This window comes from Cyprinodon variegatus, unplaced genomic scaffold (genome assembly GCF_000732505.1).
Source record: "Cyprinodon variegatus isolate N-32 unplaced genomic scaffold, C_variegatus-1.0 Scaffold176, whole genome shotgun sequence".
Taxonomy (NCBI): Eukaryota; Metazoa; Chordata; class Actinopteri; order Cyprinodontiformes; family Cyprinodontidae; genus Cyprinodon; species Cyprinodon variegatus.
Window position 1 is genome coordinate 65188 of NW_015150629.1, and position 16948 is coordinate 82135.

At 36.4% G+C, this 16948-nt stretch overlaps 1 protein-coding gene across 2 annotated transcripts; it reads left to right on the forward strand.

Annotated features, from left to right (window-relative positions):
- Positions 1-5725: 5725 nt before the first annotated feature.
- On the forward strand, positions 5726-15879 carry ssx2ip (synovial sarcoma, X breakpoint 2 interacting protein). 2 transcript variants are annotated; one of them, XM_015378663.1, is made up of 14 exons: positions 5726-5792; positions 6800-6908; positions 7163-7314; positions 7417-7620; positions 7751-7861; positions 7988-8123; positions 8523-8598; positions 10538-10718; positions 10918-11068; positions 11455-11558; positions 12327-12500; positions 14051-14168; positions 14247-14394; positions 14491-15879. In XM_015378663.1, the coding sequence occupies exons 2-14, from the start codon at positions 6890-6892 to the stop codon at positions 14627-14629; spliced, it is 1713 nt and encodes a 570-aa protein (XP_015234149.1). In that variant the 5' UTR covers positions 5726-5792; positions 6800-6889; the 3' UTR covers positions 14630-15879. The 2 variants fall into 2 exon arrangements, with proteins under 2 accessions (XP_015234149.1, XP_015234150.1); XM_015378664.1 differs by having other exon boundaries at positions 11479-11558; positions 14491-15878.
- The last annotated feature ends 1069 nt before the right edge of the window (positions 15880-16948 follow it).

Consider the following 16948-nt stretch of genomic DNA (forward strand, 5'->3'; position numbering starts at 1 on the left):
TCTTTACAGGTTTAGGCAAATCTTCACTCCTCCAAGCTCTACAGGATGTAACCACCAGATGTTTTAGTAAATGCTTAAAAAGTTGTGAATCTGTGAAATTGTAAGCTACCTATTAAAATAATATACACCTCCTGTGATTTAGTGGTAGTTTTTTGACCCATGTTTATGAAGGGATTTTGGTGACATTAGATAAGTGTTTTATTCTTGTTTCAGTGAGGAACTGTTCACATTATGACTCACTGCTGCCAGAATTTGCTTTTCCCGACCTTCACTACATTAGGGATCCGAGATGACTTTTAGCAAATCAAAATAAGCTACAAAATCAAATATGTATCATGATTTATAAGATGTATAGAGAATTGATCTTCAGGAAGAGAGGAAAGTTCAGGCTCCTGGGGGAGCAAATAAAATCTCTCTGGAATAAACAGCTGTATATTACAATTAAACTTAATTTTAAAATAACCCCAAATAATATTGTATATTGTGAGGATCTGGGTGTAGAAATGAGCAAAGGTCAATCGCTTCTTGTCTCTGCCTAAAACATCTTTGAAAGGTAAGAACAGGCTGGTATCTAACATAACCTCCCACGTATGGGAATAAAAAATAAATAAAATAAACAAGTCATGGGAGGCTTATCATCAGAAACAGGCCTGCTGGTGACTGTTGAGCCTAGAGGCTGACCGTACAAAGTATCTTAAACCAGCACCAGCCAGAGTTGCATAACTCTCAGCTTTATTTATTATTTGCTATACAGTATTACACATATAGTCCTCACACTTTCAATATTTTATGCAGAAAGAGGATAATCCAGATCCAGAAAGTAAAAACCACTGTACAGAGATTAAGTTCAACAATTTGCATTTCCAGCTTCACAGCACAGAGGGAATGCTGATAGCCTGGTTAAGTGAACATTATGATGGAAAACTAGGGTTTATACTCTCTGGACCTGGATTATTCACATGTGTTTACAGGACAAAACAGACCCATTGCACATCTCCAGAAATCCCCAAACTATAAAATAACAAACTGCTTCTCTTTTCTGCATTATTTACTTGGCAGGTTGTTTCCTAAAGACAGACAGAACAAACCAACTGCTATGAACTCTACAAGATAGTTAAGATATAAAATTAAATTCAAGTGTGTCTGACCGACTGTTTCTTTTGTATGTAAGAAATTCGGGTGTTTGGCTGAAGAAGACAGAAATGTTAAAAATATTATCAAAAGGTTTGTTGTGATTAAAAGAAATACACAGCACTAAGGGTTTTAGCTTTTCTGTAACACAAATTTCTCTTCTCAGCTTGTGGTTACAAGCACAACTTGATCTAGCTTCCTTTTAGTCAGACTGAAGACTTGGATTATAGATTTTACCCACCACTTTCCTTTAGATATTTGCTCCATACCAGCACAATTATTTAACTGTACCAGACTCTTGGGACGAGCAAAGAATCATCTAACGGGCTTTTCTTTCTGATCCCAAAGTATGAAAAACACTGTGTAATCTGTCACTTTTTTAAATAAAAGGAGCAAAGTAGTTTTACTTTGTCATTAAGCAGTTTTAGAATTATTTTTATTAACACAATTCCACATGGTGATGCTGTTATGCTCACTGACATATTTAAATAGCACAACAGGAAGAAAATGTTTCCTAAATTGTGGGGCATATTTTACATTTGAAATAAAATAGTCTGACTGTCATGACTGCAGTTACAATGCTCCTCAGTTGGACTTGTTACTTGTAGTATTATATAAATTCAGCTGTATGATAAAAACAATAAATACAATTTTTGCATTTGAGACCTATTTTAGCGTGAGAGAATTTCTGATGTTTTTCCAAAGGTTGATCATTATGAGCCCACAGTTCCACAAGTAAACAAACAGACAGAGAGAAGAAGCAATTGCACAGAAACAGAGAATTGTGTCAAAATTAAAAATGTTTCATATGTGTTGATAACCCTGAGAAAAGCAATGCATATATTTAACGTTTATGGACCTAGATATCATATATTTATCAATATATGCAGGTCCTATCTTGCAGGATTGGGACAATTTGTAATTTTTTAAACCTGAATCTGGCTGGATGGATGCACTGCCATCTAGTGGTATTTCAGACAACATATTTTCTCAAAAACTAAAATCCAACCACTGTAACACCAATAACTTCCCCAAACTTTTTTCTCTGCTTTAAATATGTGTTTTGTAAATTCAGTTAATTCAAGCATAAAGCACATTTTTATGTAATGCTTATTCAAATAAAACATTTGTACACTTGTTTATAAGATCCAGGTAAGTTAAGAATATGTCACTGTGTAAAGGCACCCACCTATGTTATAGTTATTGGCTGTTATATGTTTGGGATTTATTTCTTCTTGTGTCTGTTGAATGTATTTACATTTTGATAGCACTAGAATAACCTGCTTAAAAAAAAAAAAAAAACAAAGGCAAAATTTGGGTCACCAGTTTGTACATCTTTACTTTGAAGTTATGGCTGAACTCTGACAGTAAATAGATTCCATTCATCCATATTAGGAGTTTACATTGACTTACATTGACTTTCGTTTCTGCATTTATGCCTAACCTTTACTTTTAACCTAGACGGAATACCATACCATACGTCTAAACTGACTCCCTTACATAATAAATGTGGGTCCATCACAACAGGACCAGCCTTTGGTCCCAACAAGGTCTGCTGGGCCTCAGAAGGTTCTTAAATATATCAAAAACTCCCTAAATAGTTAACATAAATAAGTACTCACACAACTAAATAAAAGCCTTTAAAGGTCAGTTTGTTTCCAAGTTTGCAGACATTTCGCTTTGTTTCAAGTTCAAGGCTTTATACAGTAGCCCAAAAAGCCTTGTTTTTGTTTTGAAAGCATGCAAATTGAAACGGACGAATGGGTCCACACCTTTGGAATGGGGGTCGTTTGGCTTCTTTAGATAGCCTGCAATGCCCCATACCCGTCTAACTCTCTGAAAGGGGTGTCATTAAAGGGAACTGTTGGCCTGGCTGAATAGGCAAGGTCTTCTGCTCTCCTGTACATTGGTTGCAGTTGCGCTGATAACGGGAAGGGATCAAATCAATTGCTGCAGTGTAGGTTTTTGTAAAGCTGAAATCTGAGTCCACCCCCTCTGTTTAATGTTGTTTTTTCTTTCTTGACATGGATGGCTTCCTTCACGTCCCTCTTAAACCACCAATTTTCTTTGTCTAAAATTCAATTCAGGTTATTTATATAGCACCAAATAACAACACATGTTATCTTAAGACACTTAACAGTTCACCAGATCATACAGTCAAATTAATTCAAAGTTTTCTATCTAAGGAAAACCAGTTGATTGCTTCGACTCATTCACTTGAACGCAATCCCTCACACTAAGCATGCTTTTCGCGACAGTTGAGAGGAAAAACTCCCTTTTCACAGGAAGAAACCTCCAGCAGAACCAGGCTCAGTGTGAGCGGCCATCTGCTGAGACCGACTGGGGTTCAAGGAGACAGAAGCAGAGATAAAAAAAAAAAAGCAGCTGTAAAAGGCAGCCCTGTCCAGGAAACACACAGCCAGGCAGACAAGCTCCAAGCCAGATACCATGTCCCAGGATGAAGAGAGCACATCCAGCCAGTCACAGTCAGAGAAACCGGACTAGTCAGGAAAAACAGGCCGATCTCCAACACCTATAAACAAGGGTGTTGATGGCAGCAGCACAGCTGATATTTCTCACCAGGATGGTGTCACAGTCAAACAGGAACAGCCAGATGAAGCTACTCTGAGAAAAAGCATAGACGGCATAACATTAGAGATTAACACATTCTGCAGAGTGGGAGAATAGAGATAGGATGAAGCAGAATTATGAAAAAGGGGTCTCTGTGTCCTCCAGAAGTCTAAGCCTATAACAGCATAACTTATTATATAGCACAGGATAACCTGAGCCACTCTAACTATACGTTTATTCAAAAAGGAAAGTTTCAGGCCTACCCTTGAAAGTAGACAGAGTGTCTGCCTCATGGACTGAAACTGGTAGTTGGTTCCACAGGAGAGGAACCAAGTACCACTTTTAGAAATTCTAGTGACCACTAGCTAACCTGCAGATTGAGAGCAAAGTGCTCTATCAAGAACATAAGGAACAATCATATCTCTGATATAATATGGAGCTTGTCTATTTAAGGTCAATATGTGAGAAGGAGGATTTTAAATTCTATTCTGGATCTAATAGGAAGCCAATGAAGAGATATGATCTCTCTTTTTAATTTCATCAGAACTCTGGCTGCAGCATTTTTGATCAGCTGAAGACTTTTAACTACAGTTTGTGGACTTCTTTATTGTAAAAAATTACATTAGTCCAGCCTTGAGGTAACAAATGCATCTACTAGTTTCTCAGCATCACTCCTGGACAGGATATTTCAAATTTTTTCAATATTGCGCAGATGAATGAAGGAATTTCTAGAAACTTCTTTGATATGGTATTTAAATGACAGCTCCTGATCAAAAATAACACCAAGATTTTTCTGCTTTATGATCTGAAATCAGTTTAATCCCATCCAAATGAAGTGACTGAATAATCAGCTTCTTTTTCAAAGACTTCTAACTTCTGTTTTGTCTGCATTAAGGAGCAGGAAGTTAAGAGTCATCCAGATGATGTGAACATTCTGGTCCTCAAAAGAATGTGCTTTGTCCATAAGGTGTAGATGTTCTGCAAAGTCTTGTCCTGAGGAGGCCGCTCTTCTGTGTTGGGCCATGTGTCTATGAAGAGGTTGTTTGGTTTCTCCAATATAAAGATCAGAGCATTTCCCTTGAAAATCTGCAAAAGCATCATGGCTAACAGATTCCAGATCAACTCATGGTCATATGACTCCTTAGATCATCTGTATGAACACAGTATACATTTGACTTACTTTAAAGCCACATTTTATATGGATTTCATTTAATTTACATAAACATTTTATTTTCAGTCTGAAACAAATACACCTCACTTGAGGTCCCTAATTTTTAACTGTTATTAAATTATCTTCCAAAAAATAAAGCTTTTTTTTATGTGAACTGAATGCCACAGTTGTGAGATACATGTCGTTAAAATGGCATGAAAGTAACAAAAAAGTTTAAATGACATTCAAGCAACTTTTAAAAAGACATGTGATTTGTTTTTTTGTTCTTTTAGCGTGGCTTCTACTTTGCTACTTTGTGTCTATAGGGTGGGGTCCCATATAATTAATGAGAATGGGCTTACTCCCAGTCCCGAGGGGCAAAGCCAAGCTTTCCAGTCCTGTGACTGGTTGAACAAAAGTAGTCTTTAGTGGTGTTGCCTTGGCCTCCACCCATATAGGCTTTCTTTTAATTTCAAAGGGACTCATTCTTTGCAACTCTCTTGCACCCAGCTTTGTTGTTGTTTTTTTTTTTTTTGCTTTTATATATATATATATATATATATATATATATATATATATATATATATATATATATAGTTATTATTATGCATCTTAAAAAACAGACTTAATAGTAACTAAAAGACACGAGAGGAATATAGAAAAGCCTCTTTTTGCTTTGTTCTTAGATAATTTGTGAACTAATCCGATGATGAAAACCTTTTGCTTGGAGCCTATGTTAAAATGAAGGCGAACGTAAAATATTTATTTAATTTAAGAACGCTCCAACTATCTCAGAGCCAGCAGCCAATCGCGTTGAGCCATGTTTGGTTGCTAGGCAATGACTGGACCAATCGGCGCTGTGTTTGATGTGTGTATGCTATACAAGGGCAGTCAGAGCTGGAGATCATTGCCTCGGAACACAGCTTTAATTGAAGCACGGGTGAGTACATTAAACATAAAGCTTTCTTTTCCCTTTTTCTAAATATACTTTGAAGATTTACCCCGTCCATACAGTTTGATTACCCAGCGTGATCGGTTTGTTATTCTTGTTTTTTTTTTATTAAAGATGTATGCAGTTTTGTGTTTATGTTAATGATCTTTACTCATGTTGTGTAAATTTAAATAAAATTAGCTTCATTGCTGCTAAGATGCACTAAATTGAAGCTTTTAATTGATTCAGAACGTTTAACAGGTCATTTAAATGAATGGATGTGGGTCAATGATCAAATTCCTGAGATGAGGAAATTCCAGGCATATATCCTGAATTTTAAGATGCTCTAAAGGTTAACATTTGTAGTTAGTCTAAATTGGATGGTAGCCTTGTAAGCTTCTTGACAACAGGGGGATTTTCCATTTGTCTAACAGGATTAAATATCACTGAGAGCAAAGGCAGATCTTCCTGAACTGAGTTATATCATTATCTTCTAAGAAGTAACATAGGGAAGAGAGAAACCCACACAGAAGGATCATAGAGTTGTCTCTACAAAAAATGTATTGGTTTAATTTAAAATTCTATTACATTTATACAGCTATTTTGCAAATATTGTTGGCAAAACATCATAATTCTTTGCATTTAAAGCACATTTGTTATCTTATAGAAACATATTTGTTGTCTTGTGTGTTTTTTCTCCATGTTATTTGATTGTGTCTCTCTGGAAATAAAGTAACAGATTGTCTGTCTGGTGTTAATCTGATCAACAGCTTATTCCATTAAGAAAAATTAGCAGCCTTGTTTTAGCCCATTGCCCATTACAAGCTATGATACCATGCACTCAAACTACCAACATAATCATAATAGTAGCTCTAAGTTATGCGCTCCTTTATAAACTGCTGTTACCCAGTTTGCTCCTGGTTTGCACCCTTGACTGCTACATTTGTATAGCCTCCTATAGCCCTGTAATCCAGAGTGCTTTGAATGGCCACTGCTAATCTGGTTCTCTATTTCAGGACCGGGTCGGTGGATCTTGCCGTCATGTTTTCTAATCAGCCCATGCAGTAGATTTTCCACATTGGATAGCGGACAGCAGCACTACTACAATGCCAGACTCCTCTCAAGGTAAGTAAAAAGTACTGAAGTAATACAATATATTGGAACTAATGGTAACAAATGTATTTCTGTCTAGTAGGTTTCTCCTCATTTAGTGCCCTATCTTGTTTTATTTATCATATCAGATACATTTCGTTGGCAGTTAAGGTGCAAAGAATAACCTATATAGTTTAATTTCAAATGCTTTTTCAGTTACTAAGTCCCTAATTATTTCATACGTCAGTGCAGAGGAGATATTTGACAGACATAATTTCTTCTTCAAGTCAAGGATGCTCGCCGCTGCTCTGTTGAATGTGGAACACCTCCCTTGAGGCACTTCAGCCAGTCATCGCTGGCACTTCCCAGAAACTCCCAAAGTCTTAGAACCTTCTGCACAGAGCACAATATGCAGGAATGTCTGTCTTATATCAAACAGGTTTGTAAGCCTTTTTGTTATACCTGTTTTAATTTTAAAATCTATACCTATCTGCAGCAAATTCTTATTGCATCTATTGTAAACATTTCTTGTCTTTTGTAGGAGGTGTCATTGCTGAGCCTCTCGCCTTTTTGGACCGAGTTAGATGACGACTCACAGCTGAATGTAGTGGCTGTGCTGAACTGCATGTATGACCTGATTCAGTTGCACCACAGGAGTCTGAGAACACTGGAGAATATGGAAATGGAACAGCTTAAACTCAGCAGCTATGTGGATAACCTGAAGACTAATAACACTCATCTAAAGGTGTAATAAAATTTATTAAGTTTTTTTTTTAGTACTGTATTATAACTGATGGAACAAAACCTGTAATTTTTGCAAAAAATGAAGGTTGAATTTCACTGTGTTCAGTAACACTTTGCATTCTGTTGTGCAGGAAGAGGTTGAGCTCTCTAAACGACAAAACACAGGCCTGCTCGAAAGAGAACGACAGCTGCACCTGAAACTAAAGAGTCTGCAGAGCTCCCTGAAAAATGAAAAAGATGAGGTTAGATGAGATTAGAAGAGGCAATGCGAACCAGTTTAATTAATAATCCTGAGGTTTCCTTTTATGCATAAGGGATCAGCTTATTTTTTTTCCCTTGAATTTTTTTGTTTCCCTTCCTCTCCCCAGGTGCAAAAACTCCAGAACATCACCTCAAGCCGTGCCTGTCAGTACAATCACGAAATGAAAAGGAGGGAGAGAGAACTGAACAAACTGAGGGAACGACTGAACCAACTCCTGGCTGACAAAAAGGAGAGGAAACAAAGTAAAAAGAAGTTAATTGGCATAATTAATATTTAGCTTGGATTTTAGAATTGTTATCAATGCACTGCAATTGGCTTATCATTCCTTTGCTGTACTGAAAGTAAAAGTGGCAGATTTGGTGAAAAAAATTAAATTAGATATTTTAGGAAGAAAATTAAAGAAGAAAATGTAAAGGAAGTATTTATTTTTATTTGTTAATAAACTGAGAGGGTTTGAACATTTCATTGTGGGCAATATAACAACACACAAAATCTGTTTATACCACTGATGTCTGTTTCTAATGACTAAGGACACAGAAACAAACAACCAAACAGATAAAAGGTTGTAAACTACTTATCTGCACACTAGCTGGAAACCCTTTACACTTAAATTGATTGACATTCTTTTTTTTTTCTTTCAGCCATTGACTTACTAAACAACCTTGGAAGAGCTGATGGAAAGAGAAGCCTGTGGAAAACCGAAAAGACAGAAGCAAAGTAGGTTCTGATTGTGTTTTATAAACCACTTTGCTATATTTAATTTTAAAGGTTTCAGGTCTTAAAGGAATAGTACACCCAAAACATGATTAGCCTTCATTTTCTACTCACCCCCATGCTGAACAACACTCTGGAGTACTTTTTTGATATCTCAAATGCATCTGGAGATCTGGGAGGCTTCTTGCTGTCTGCTGACATTCAAATAATGGAGGTCTATGGCGCCCGAGGCAGAAAGGTCCATAAAAGTCCACAAAAAACGTGTCAATATTCCTCCATACTGCTCGTCCAATGTATTCCAAGTGTCCTGAGTGGGTAGCGTCCATAATTTACTTGAAACGAAGTCATTTAGAATGTTTTTAGAGCATAAACAGTAGTGTATAGGATTTCCTAAAAGCGCTTTCACGAGTTTACAGAAACCGGGCAGACCAAACCAGATGAAAGTGCGCATTCAGCTCGGCAAAGAACTCATGCTCTTCCTCAACACTGAAGTCCTCAGACATTTTTCTTTCGTTGTTTCTTTCTTTGCACAGGTAAACAGCACATTTCTTCTTCTACGCTTGCATTATCGTCAGAGCAGACGCTGAATGCGCACTTTCATCTGGTTTGGTCTGCCGCGGTTTCCGTAGACTCGTGAACGCGCGTTTAGGAAATCCTATACACGACTGTTTATGCTCTAAAAACATTCTAAATCACTTCGTTTCGAGTAAATTATGGACGCTACGCACTCAGGACACTTGGAATACATTGGACGAGCAGTATGGAGGAATATTGACACGTTTTTTGTGGACTTTTATGGACCTTTCTGTCTCGGTCGCTATGGACCTCCATTATTTGAATGTCAGCAGACAGCAAGAAGCCTCCCAGATCTCCAGATGCATTTGAGATATCAAAAAAGTACTCCAGAGTGTTGTTCAGCATGGGGGTGAGTAGAAAATGAAGGCTAATCATGTTTTGGGTGTACTATTCCTTTAATATAGAATGCTTTTATTGGCATTAGGGAGTTGAATACAAACTGACATTTCCACAAAATGAAAATGATTAGACTATTGTACCAAAACGTATTTTACATTGATAAAATAATATTAATAGCTTAATCAAGATTATATAATTGACTATGAGTTTCCCTATTCCCTACAATACTGATATTGCACCTTTGAGTACTGACCGATACCGATATTGACCCGATAAGATATCAGCAGGACTCATACGTGCTTTTATTACTTATTTTGTTATGTTGAATGTTAAAAAATGTCTTCAGCAACTTATGTTACTAAAACAGAAAACAATGGTCAACAACAATAGTTATGAGAACAACTGATCTCTTTATGTTTAACCTATGGGTCATGTGCACTTCTAACAAAACCAGAGTGTTTCTGTCAACATGCTTAAATCTAAGGTTTTAGATAAAGGCCCAATATTCCGCTATTAGATTTTTTGTCTGATATCGGAACATTCCAGTGATTAACATTCTATATTTCGGTCGCAGACTTGAGATTTTGTTCCTGATACTAAAGATAAATAAAGTTCTAAGGTTAGAATAAGGAATGCATTGGTTTGTTTTTAAGCATCACTCATGGACAAAATATTCCTAAACATGGCAATACTCCGGAGGTAAGGAAGTATTTTTTTTTATCAGAGGCCAGTTTAATCTCTTCCAGATTAATGGATGGACTAACTAAACAGTTCCTTTGTCACTGTGGTTCAAAGAGGACAGCATCTGTCTTGGCTAAATTTTCAAGTTCAAACTTAATAGGCTATCTAGTCTTTTGATATTTATTATCTAGTTTTAATGTAAGATGGTGCTTAAACATTTAGAGCTTCGAGAATTTCTTATCCAATTCTAGCTTCTTAACTGGATTGTAGATTTTTAGTCTCTTTGCTCATTTAAGCTTGATAACCATTTGTTGACATAGACTACCCTCGTGTTTCTGATCTGAAGGCATGAGGAGGAGATGTATAGGACTCTTCTGAGTGACTACGAACTGAGGCAGAGGGAGCTTGCTCTGGAAAACAAAGAGTTAAGGAAGGTGATGCAGCAGATAAAGAAAGAGATGGTGTCCATCCTGAAGTCAAGAAAACTGGCCCTGAAAGAAGAAAAGCAGGAACTTAATGGCATGCAGGTTGGAGTATGTTGTTGTTCACTGTAAGATCAATAGCAATGCTGTTCTGTTAAAATTTCTCTTAGATTAATAAAAAGGTTTCTAATTGCTTAATTTTAGCCCCCATAAAAAAAAAAGAAACTGGCATGAAAATATCTTTTACTTAATAATTTGCATACCTTTACCTCTAAACCAACAAGAGATTGTATCTTTTTTTCAGACTGCCTCAGACGACGAAGAGAACGAGGTGTTTGACTCCAGCAAGGAAAGCCTTGAGCTGTTCTGTATTCATGCCAGGGAAAAACTGACCAACAGTATTCGCCTACAGTGGAGAAGATTGAAAAGTCACGTTGAAAAACTAGACAGTCAAGGTAGTTTGGAGTAAAATCTTGTATGGTTTGAAGACAGTTTGTTGTTTCCAAATACATTTTACTAATACATAATGCCACCATTCATAGTTGACCAGTAATTTTGTTCTTATTCTTCTGTTCTATATGTGGCTAAATATTTGAATTTTAAAGATCGAGAATTCAAAGTATTTTCTAAAATCAGCCAACACATCTGACAGAGTGCAACAGATAAACTATTTCAGAGGAACCTAATGCTCTGTTAGAAATGTTTTAGTAATTCCCAAAACTCTTCTTTTCCCGTTTCTTAGTGACAATCAATAATAAAAAATATTGATTTATAATACATTTCAGACATGCCTAACATCTAGTTTTTTTTAGTAAGTATGACTGAGTGTCTGAGTCTAAAGGTGTTGATGATGTCTCTCGTGAAGAGAAGGAGGAGATGGACAGACTAAAGCTGGAGATTCAGCAGTGCAAAGACTTCATTCAAACACAGCAGCATCTCCTACAGGTAAGGTAACTTTTATTGGACCTAAATTTCAAATTATCTTGCTTAAACAGGTTGAAACTTTAGCTAAAATCTTTAACGAACAATGAATCCTTTCCAAAGTAAATAAAGGAGTTTCTCATTAGATACATGGTCAAATTGGGAATCTTTGTGATGTATTCTCATTACGATCCCAAATTAGCTCTAATCCTGTTTCAGGAAATTAATGTCATTTAATGAGGACTAGATTAAGGCTGAAACTCTGCATTGTTTTATAAAGAAATAATGCACCTTCACATGAATGTTCATTGTAAAAAATGTTAGAGTAATTTTCAATGCAATGATAGGATTCTTAAGTATGTTGGGAACTCATGTCACTTTATCTGGATTGGTCCTGTCATATTCCTTTAATTTAATGATGTCAAGACTTTCATCTAAAATTTAACACCTAAAAAAAGCAAGACATAGTGGACATTAGAAAAGCAATGTTATTTAATGATGAGATGTTTTCAGGAAACAACAGAGGTCCAACCGTCTTCTACTTAAAAGCAATCTGTAGTAGCCCCTGCTCTCTCTGGCCTGCACTATAAAAAGGCACTGATAAAATAACCCCATTATACCTGTCTGTTTGAAAATAAAAGTATCTAGAATTCTTGAAAATGTCTACTTCAAACCATCAAGCATTTCCTAAACTCAGGGAAAAAGATTTTTGCCAATTCTGATTTTTGTAAATGAACAGAAAAGACTAAATACCGTACTGAGATCTTGCTTGCTCTCTGTATCTGTTTACAGAGGCAGCTGAGCTCCCCGATTGATCAAGACTCAGCCTCACTGCAGAATGATGGCCTCATGCTGCAGGAGAAGATGCGCCTTAGTGAAGAATGGAAGAGCTTAGAGGAACAGAGACGCATCTTTGAGAGGGAAAGGAGGAACTATACTGAAGCAGCTATTAGACTAAGCCATGAGGTGATTAATTCAATACAATTCAGAAATACTTTATTGATCAAAAGATAGTTACATTTTGTTGAAACTTACAGATTTTTTTTCAAGAAGTTTTGAAGATACTGATAGCTGTAGACAGTATGGATCTTCTGTAGTGGTCTACTTTAAAGGTCACCTTTAATTGAAGCCAACCTGTTACTGTTTTTTGAAGAGGGTGCTCACTGTTTTCATTAATTCTCTTTATTATGGACAATTCTTCCTTGTGAAACTATCTCCTGAGGTTCTAGAGAAGAGCCTAGAGCAGTGCTGGACTGTAAAGCACCTTATTGAGCTTCTTCAAGTCATTTGCTGTGATGCTGTTACCCCGGCACATGATTGCACAAGAGATCACCCTCTATAACAAACTTTGCAGCATCTTGCTGCAAACACTGAAATGATCTAAGTTTCCTTAAGAAGTACAGTCGGATCTGTGCCTTTATGTAGACATCCTGGAGGTGGGTCTCCAGTCAAGTCTCTTGTCCAGGTGAAGACCGATGTATTTATACATCTTCATCACCTCCTCTTCTTCTCCCATTACCTATTCAACTTGTTCCCATTTCTTCTAAAATCTTCAATCCTCTCCCCAGTTTTTTTTCACATTCAGGATCAGAAGGTTGTTTCGACACCATTACAAAAAGCAGTTTACTAGTTCCCTTTACTCAACTTCTTGTCCATCTCTAATGCCCTCAACTGCAAAGTCACACAAGTATTTCTGCAAAAAACAGGATTCTGTTTTTAAATAGAAGTCAGAGGTGTGCAAAGCAAAAGGGAGAAGTTAGAATACCCTCCCCTGTGTTGCTTTTGTGCTGCCGACTGCCTGATTATAAATTTGAACTTTCAGGTTCACAAACTGCGGTCTGTTTCATGTAGCGTTTGATCCAGGAGATTTTGATGCCTCCACCTCAGTCTTCTGGAGTTTCTGATTAAGCAAATCAGGCTGAATAGTGCTACTGTAAATGTACTGGACAAATCAAATGACACCAAAGTAGTTCCCCCCTGTATCTCTCTTGGTTTAAAAGTAGAAAAACCTGGATCATGATATTTTTGACAGGGAGGACTGATTGTTTATAGGGAATGTTACTTCCATTCTTTGTGACAAAGTTGAGTTGAATTTCCTCCTCCTTCCTCTTCTCCTTGCTCCTGATTAGCATTTCTGGCACCCCCTTTTAAACTCAACTAGGTCTTGTGGAAGTATTTAAAGCTTTTTTTATGATAATGAGCCCAACTCAAGTGTTTAAAAAACTACTTGCCATGGTTGCTATCGTAACCAATGTCCAAACTTGAGGCTAAATTGGCAAAATCCTTTCAGCCGCACAATCACGAACACCAATTATTTAAAACAAACAAAATGATAATAAATAAAAAAACATAAAAAACCTTGATATACTGACAGAGGAACTGGCGTTCTTTTAAAAACACCACTGCGCAGCCTTATTAAGAATGTCAATTTTAGATTCTAGGTTAAACCACCCAACAGGTTTGCCTTAAATTTAATACGTTAATTATTTTTTCAACCTTTTTTGACATAATTGCAGAGGAAGATCTTTGAGGAGGATCGTGCACTATGGCTCAAACAGCAGTTTCTCAGTATGAGTCCCTTTGGAAACTCAAACCAACCTCATCTGCTGAAGTCTGCAAGTGCTTTATTGATAAGTGAGTCTTTCCTGAAGCTTGTTTGAATTTTCCAGTTAATTTGTGGCTTGTGATTAAGTTATGGTTTTACCTTAACAGCTGAAACTGAAGTTGGTTCACTAAACGCTTCAGAAATGCCCCACGAATGTCAATCAGTCTTGGTCTCTCAGAAGTCCAGATCTGTCTCTCTCACATCATCTTCCACTGATGACTTGGAGTCTGCTCTTTGTCTTATTCCAGAAAATGGGTATAATGTCTTTCTATGAACTTAAATTTGTAAAGTGATAACTTATAAATTTAATTATAACCATGTGTAACTGTCTTTGTAACGTGTAACTTGCAGCTCATCAGAACACAGAAAATCTGAACTGTTTGGGGATTTCAACTCACTCCATGAAAATGTTCCTCTGCGGCGCAAACAGTGGAAGGAGAGCAAAGACCTCAGCAGCCATTCACTCTCAGAGGAGAACAGCACTGCATGAAGTCCTGGAACCATTCTTAATTTTCTATTTCCACAGCTGAAGAATGTGTGAAGAGGTCACAGAGTAAAATGAAGCCAAACATATCCTGTTAATGTCTAGAACAAAATAACAGTCTTAGCAAAGGGACAAAATAAATAATAAAACGTTTTAAAGGAGAAGTCCGGTCAGCAAGGAATAATCAATGGATCATTATCTATGCCTAAAACTAATACATTTGCAAGAGCTATAGTTAAATTGACAATGCCCATGTGCATGGCAGTTTGATGCTATAATACATCAGGTGAAAGTGAAAGAAAATTTGTTATTTCACCTTTCCGATTCATAATCCTCCAAGGACAGGTACGTTGTTGGATTGCCAACTTAAAGACGGAGGATTTGCCATCGAACTTCTGGCCGGGGAAAAAACACATAATATGCAGCCAACATTTTGAAGAAGAATGTTTTCAAGATGACTTGGATAATAGCACGTTGTGAAAAACACCATATACAGCACTGGGACTTGCTCAGCAACCGATACCGCACCGTGACGTCACAAACTGTAAGGTGGCAGTAGTGTTCTTTGACAAACATAGATGTCTCCAACAAAGCGCATTCAACTGAAAATTACTCTTAATTAAAAACACTTATTTATTGAATAGTAAGTAATAATTTCATATTTAATGTACTTTGAATTCGTTTTTTTTTATAACATTTTTAGAATAGCATTTATTTATTTATGTGGGACTAAAATCATTGAGTGTAATATTTTATGTTGAAACTGACAGTGTTGACATTTGTAGACATTTTTAATGTCTACAAATACCGAACAAAAAAATGAGGTTATTCTGCAAAAGAATTGTTTAATTTGTGTTTTGACTTTTATACTAGTTATTTTAGCATGAAAGATGACTTCATTGTTAGAGCTCAAGCATTTTTTTTTCTAAATAAGCATTAGAATGTACAAATAAAGCAGCTATGTAGGCCTATTTCATACTAATAATGATGTAAAACAAACTGAATAAAGGAATCTATCCCTTTTTTTATTATCAAGTTTATTAGTATCTGAACTGCTGTTTTTCTGTGTAAATGTGTAGGAGGGAGTATATTCTATAAATGTACATATCGGTTATATTTAAACTACACAACTGTTTGTGTAGTTGTGGTTTTCTACAGGTTTTAATGCAAAACATCACTAAACATGATGAATTGTCTGATCTCTGATATTTCACCTGCACTATCTCCCTTTGTCCTTTAGATGGTGCTAGTGTACTATTGATAGACATATATTAAAACGTTTTGAAAGTCTTTTTTTTTTATAGATCTTATTGAAAAGTTGTATAGCAGTAGTTTCTAAACTTTCTCTAATGTAAGCTAAAAATATTAAGACAAGTAGCTGTGGGCCAAAAGATTCTCGTTAAAAAGAGAGTAAAACACACAAAAAACTTGTTGACAAAACTTGACAAAATTTTTTTAGCATTAAAATAATAAGAAAAAACTTTGATGTAACTCTTCTCAGTAAGTAAAAACAGAACTTAGGTCAGTCTATTCTAAAACATTTGCTGTGTTTTTTTTAAGTAAAAAAAAAACAAAATCTAAACTTGTCTTGTGAGTTAAACTCACTAGAGAGATTTGGCTCTGTTTACAATAAAATAAAGATTTCAAGAGATCTGATTACTAAAATACAAGAACTTTCTGTTGAACCCAACATCTTCAATTGCAAGAACACTTGTCAGTAATAATTTATCCAAATTCAAGACAAATGCATCAACCACCTATCCCAGTGGGCCATATTGGCATCATGTTTGGGCCATTATATGTTTTTGGAGCTTTAGCAGCTTGTCAGCAGTAGGAACACAATAAATGTCTCCTGTCAATGTCTCCACACCTATTTAATACAAATTCTGTTGTGTTCAGGTGTGAGGAGAGAGGGCACTAAGTAAATCTTAACCCAGCAAATTAGTAAAGACTCTTAAAGGCAGGAAAGAGGAAAATATGTCCAACGGCTGTTTGTGTGTTATTGAATCGAGCACATGTGTCAGTGCCCCCTCCTTCAAGGGGCAGCAAAATGCCAGGATGCACCTAGTCAGCAGGAAATCTCCATAAGAAGAAGAGGTCTCTGCCGGCGTTGTCACTGCAAGTTATATTTACAATTTGTTGGTGTGCTCTCACTGCTGCTGCTTTACACAAAAGAGTGAAAAAATAGCTAAAAAATAAAGCTACAGCAAGAAACAAGCATAGGAGTTCTTATCTGTGCTTCGGCGTAAAGGCGGACTGCTACCCAAACAGCAAATGAGTTATGCTTGGAGCCTACGTAAATAATGTACTGGGGGCACGTATGCA

Excerpts from the sequence above, each read along its gene's own strand:
- ssx2ip (XM_015378663.1), top strand. Across the intron at positions 7,315-7,416 it reads GTCTGTCTTATATCAAACAG|GAGGTGTCATTGCTGAGCCT; the intron begins GTTTGTAAGCCT and ends TGTCTTTTGTAG. Across the intron at positions 8,124-8,522 it reads CAAAAAGGAGAGGAAACAAA|CCATTGACTTACTAAACAAC; the intron begins GTAAAAAGAAGT and ends TTTTTCTTTCAG.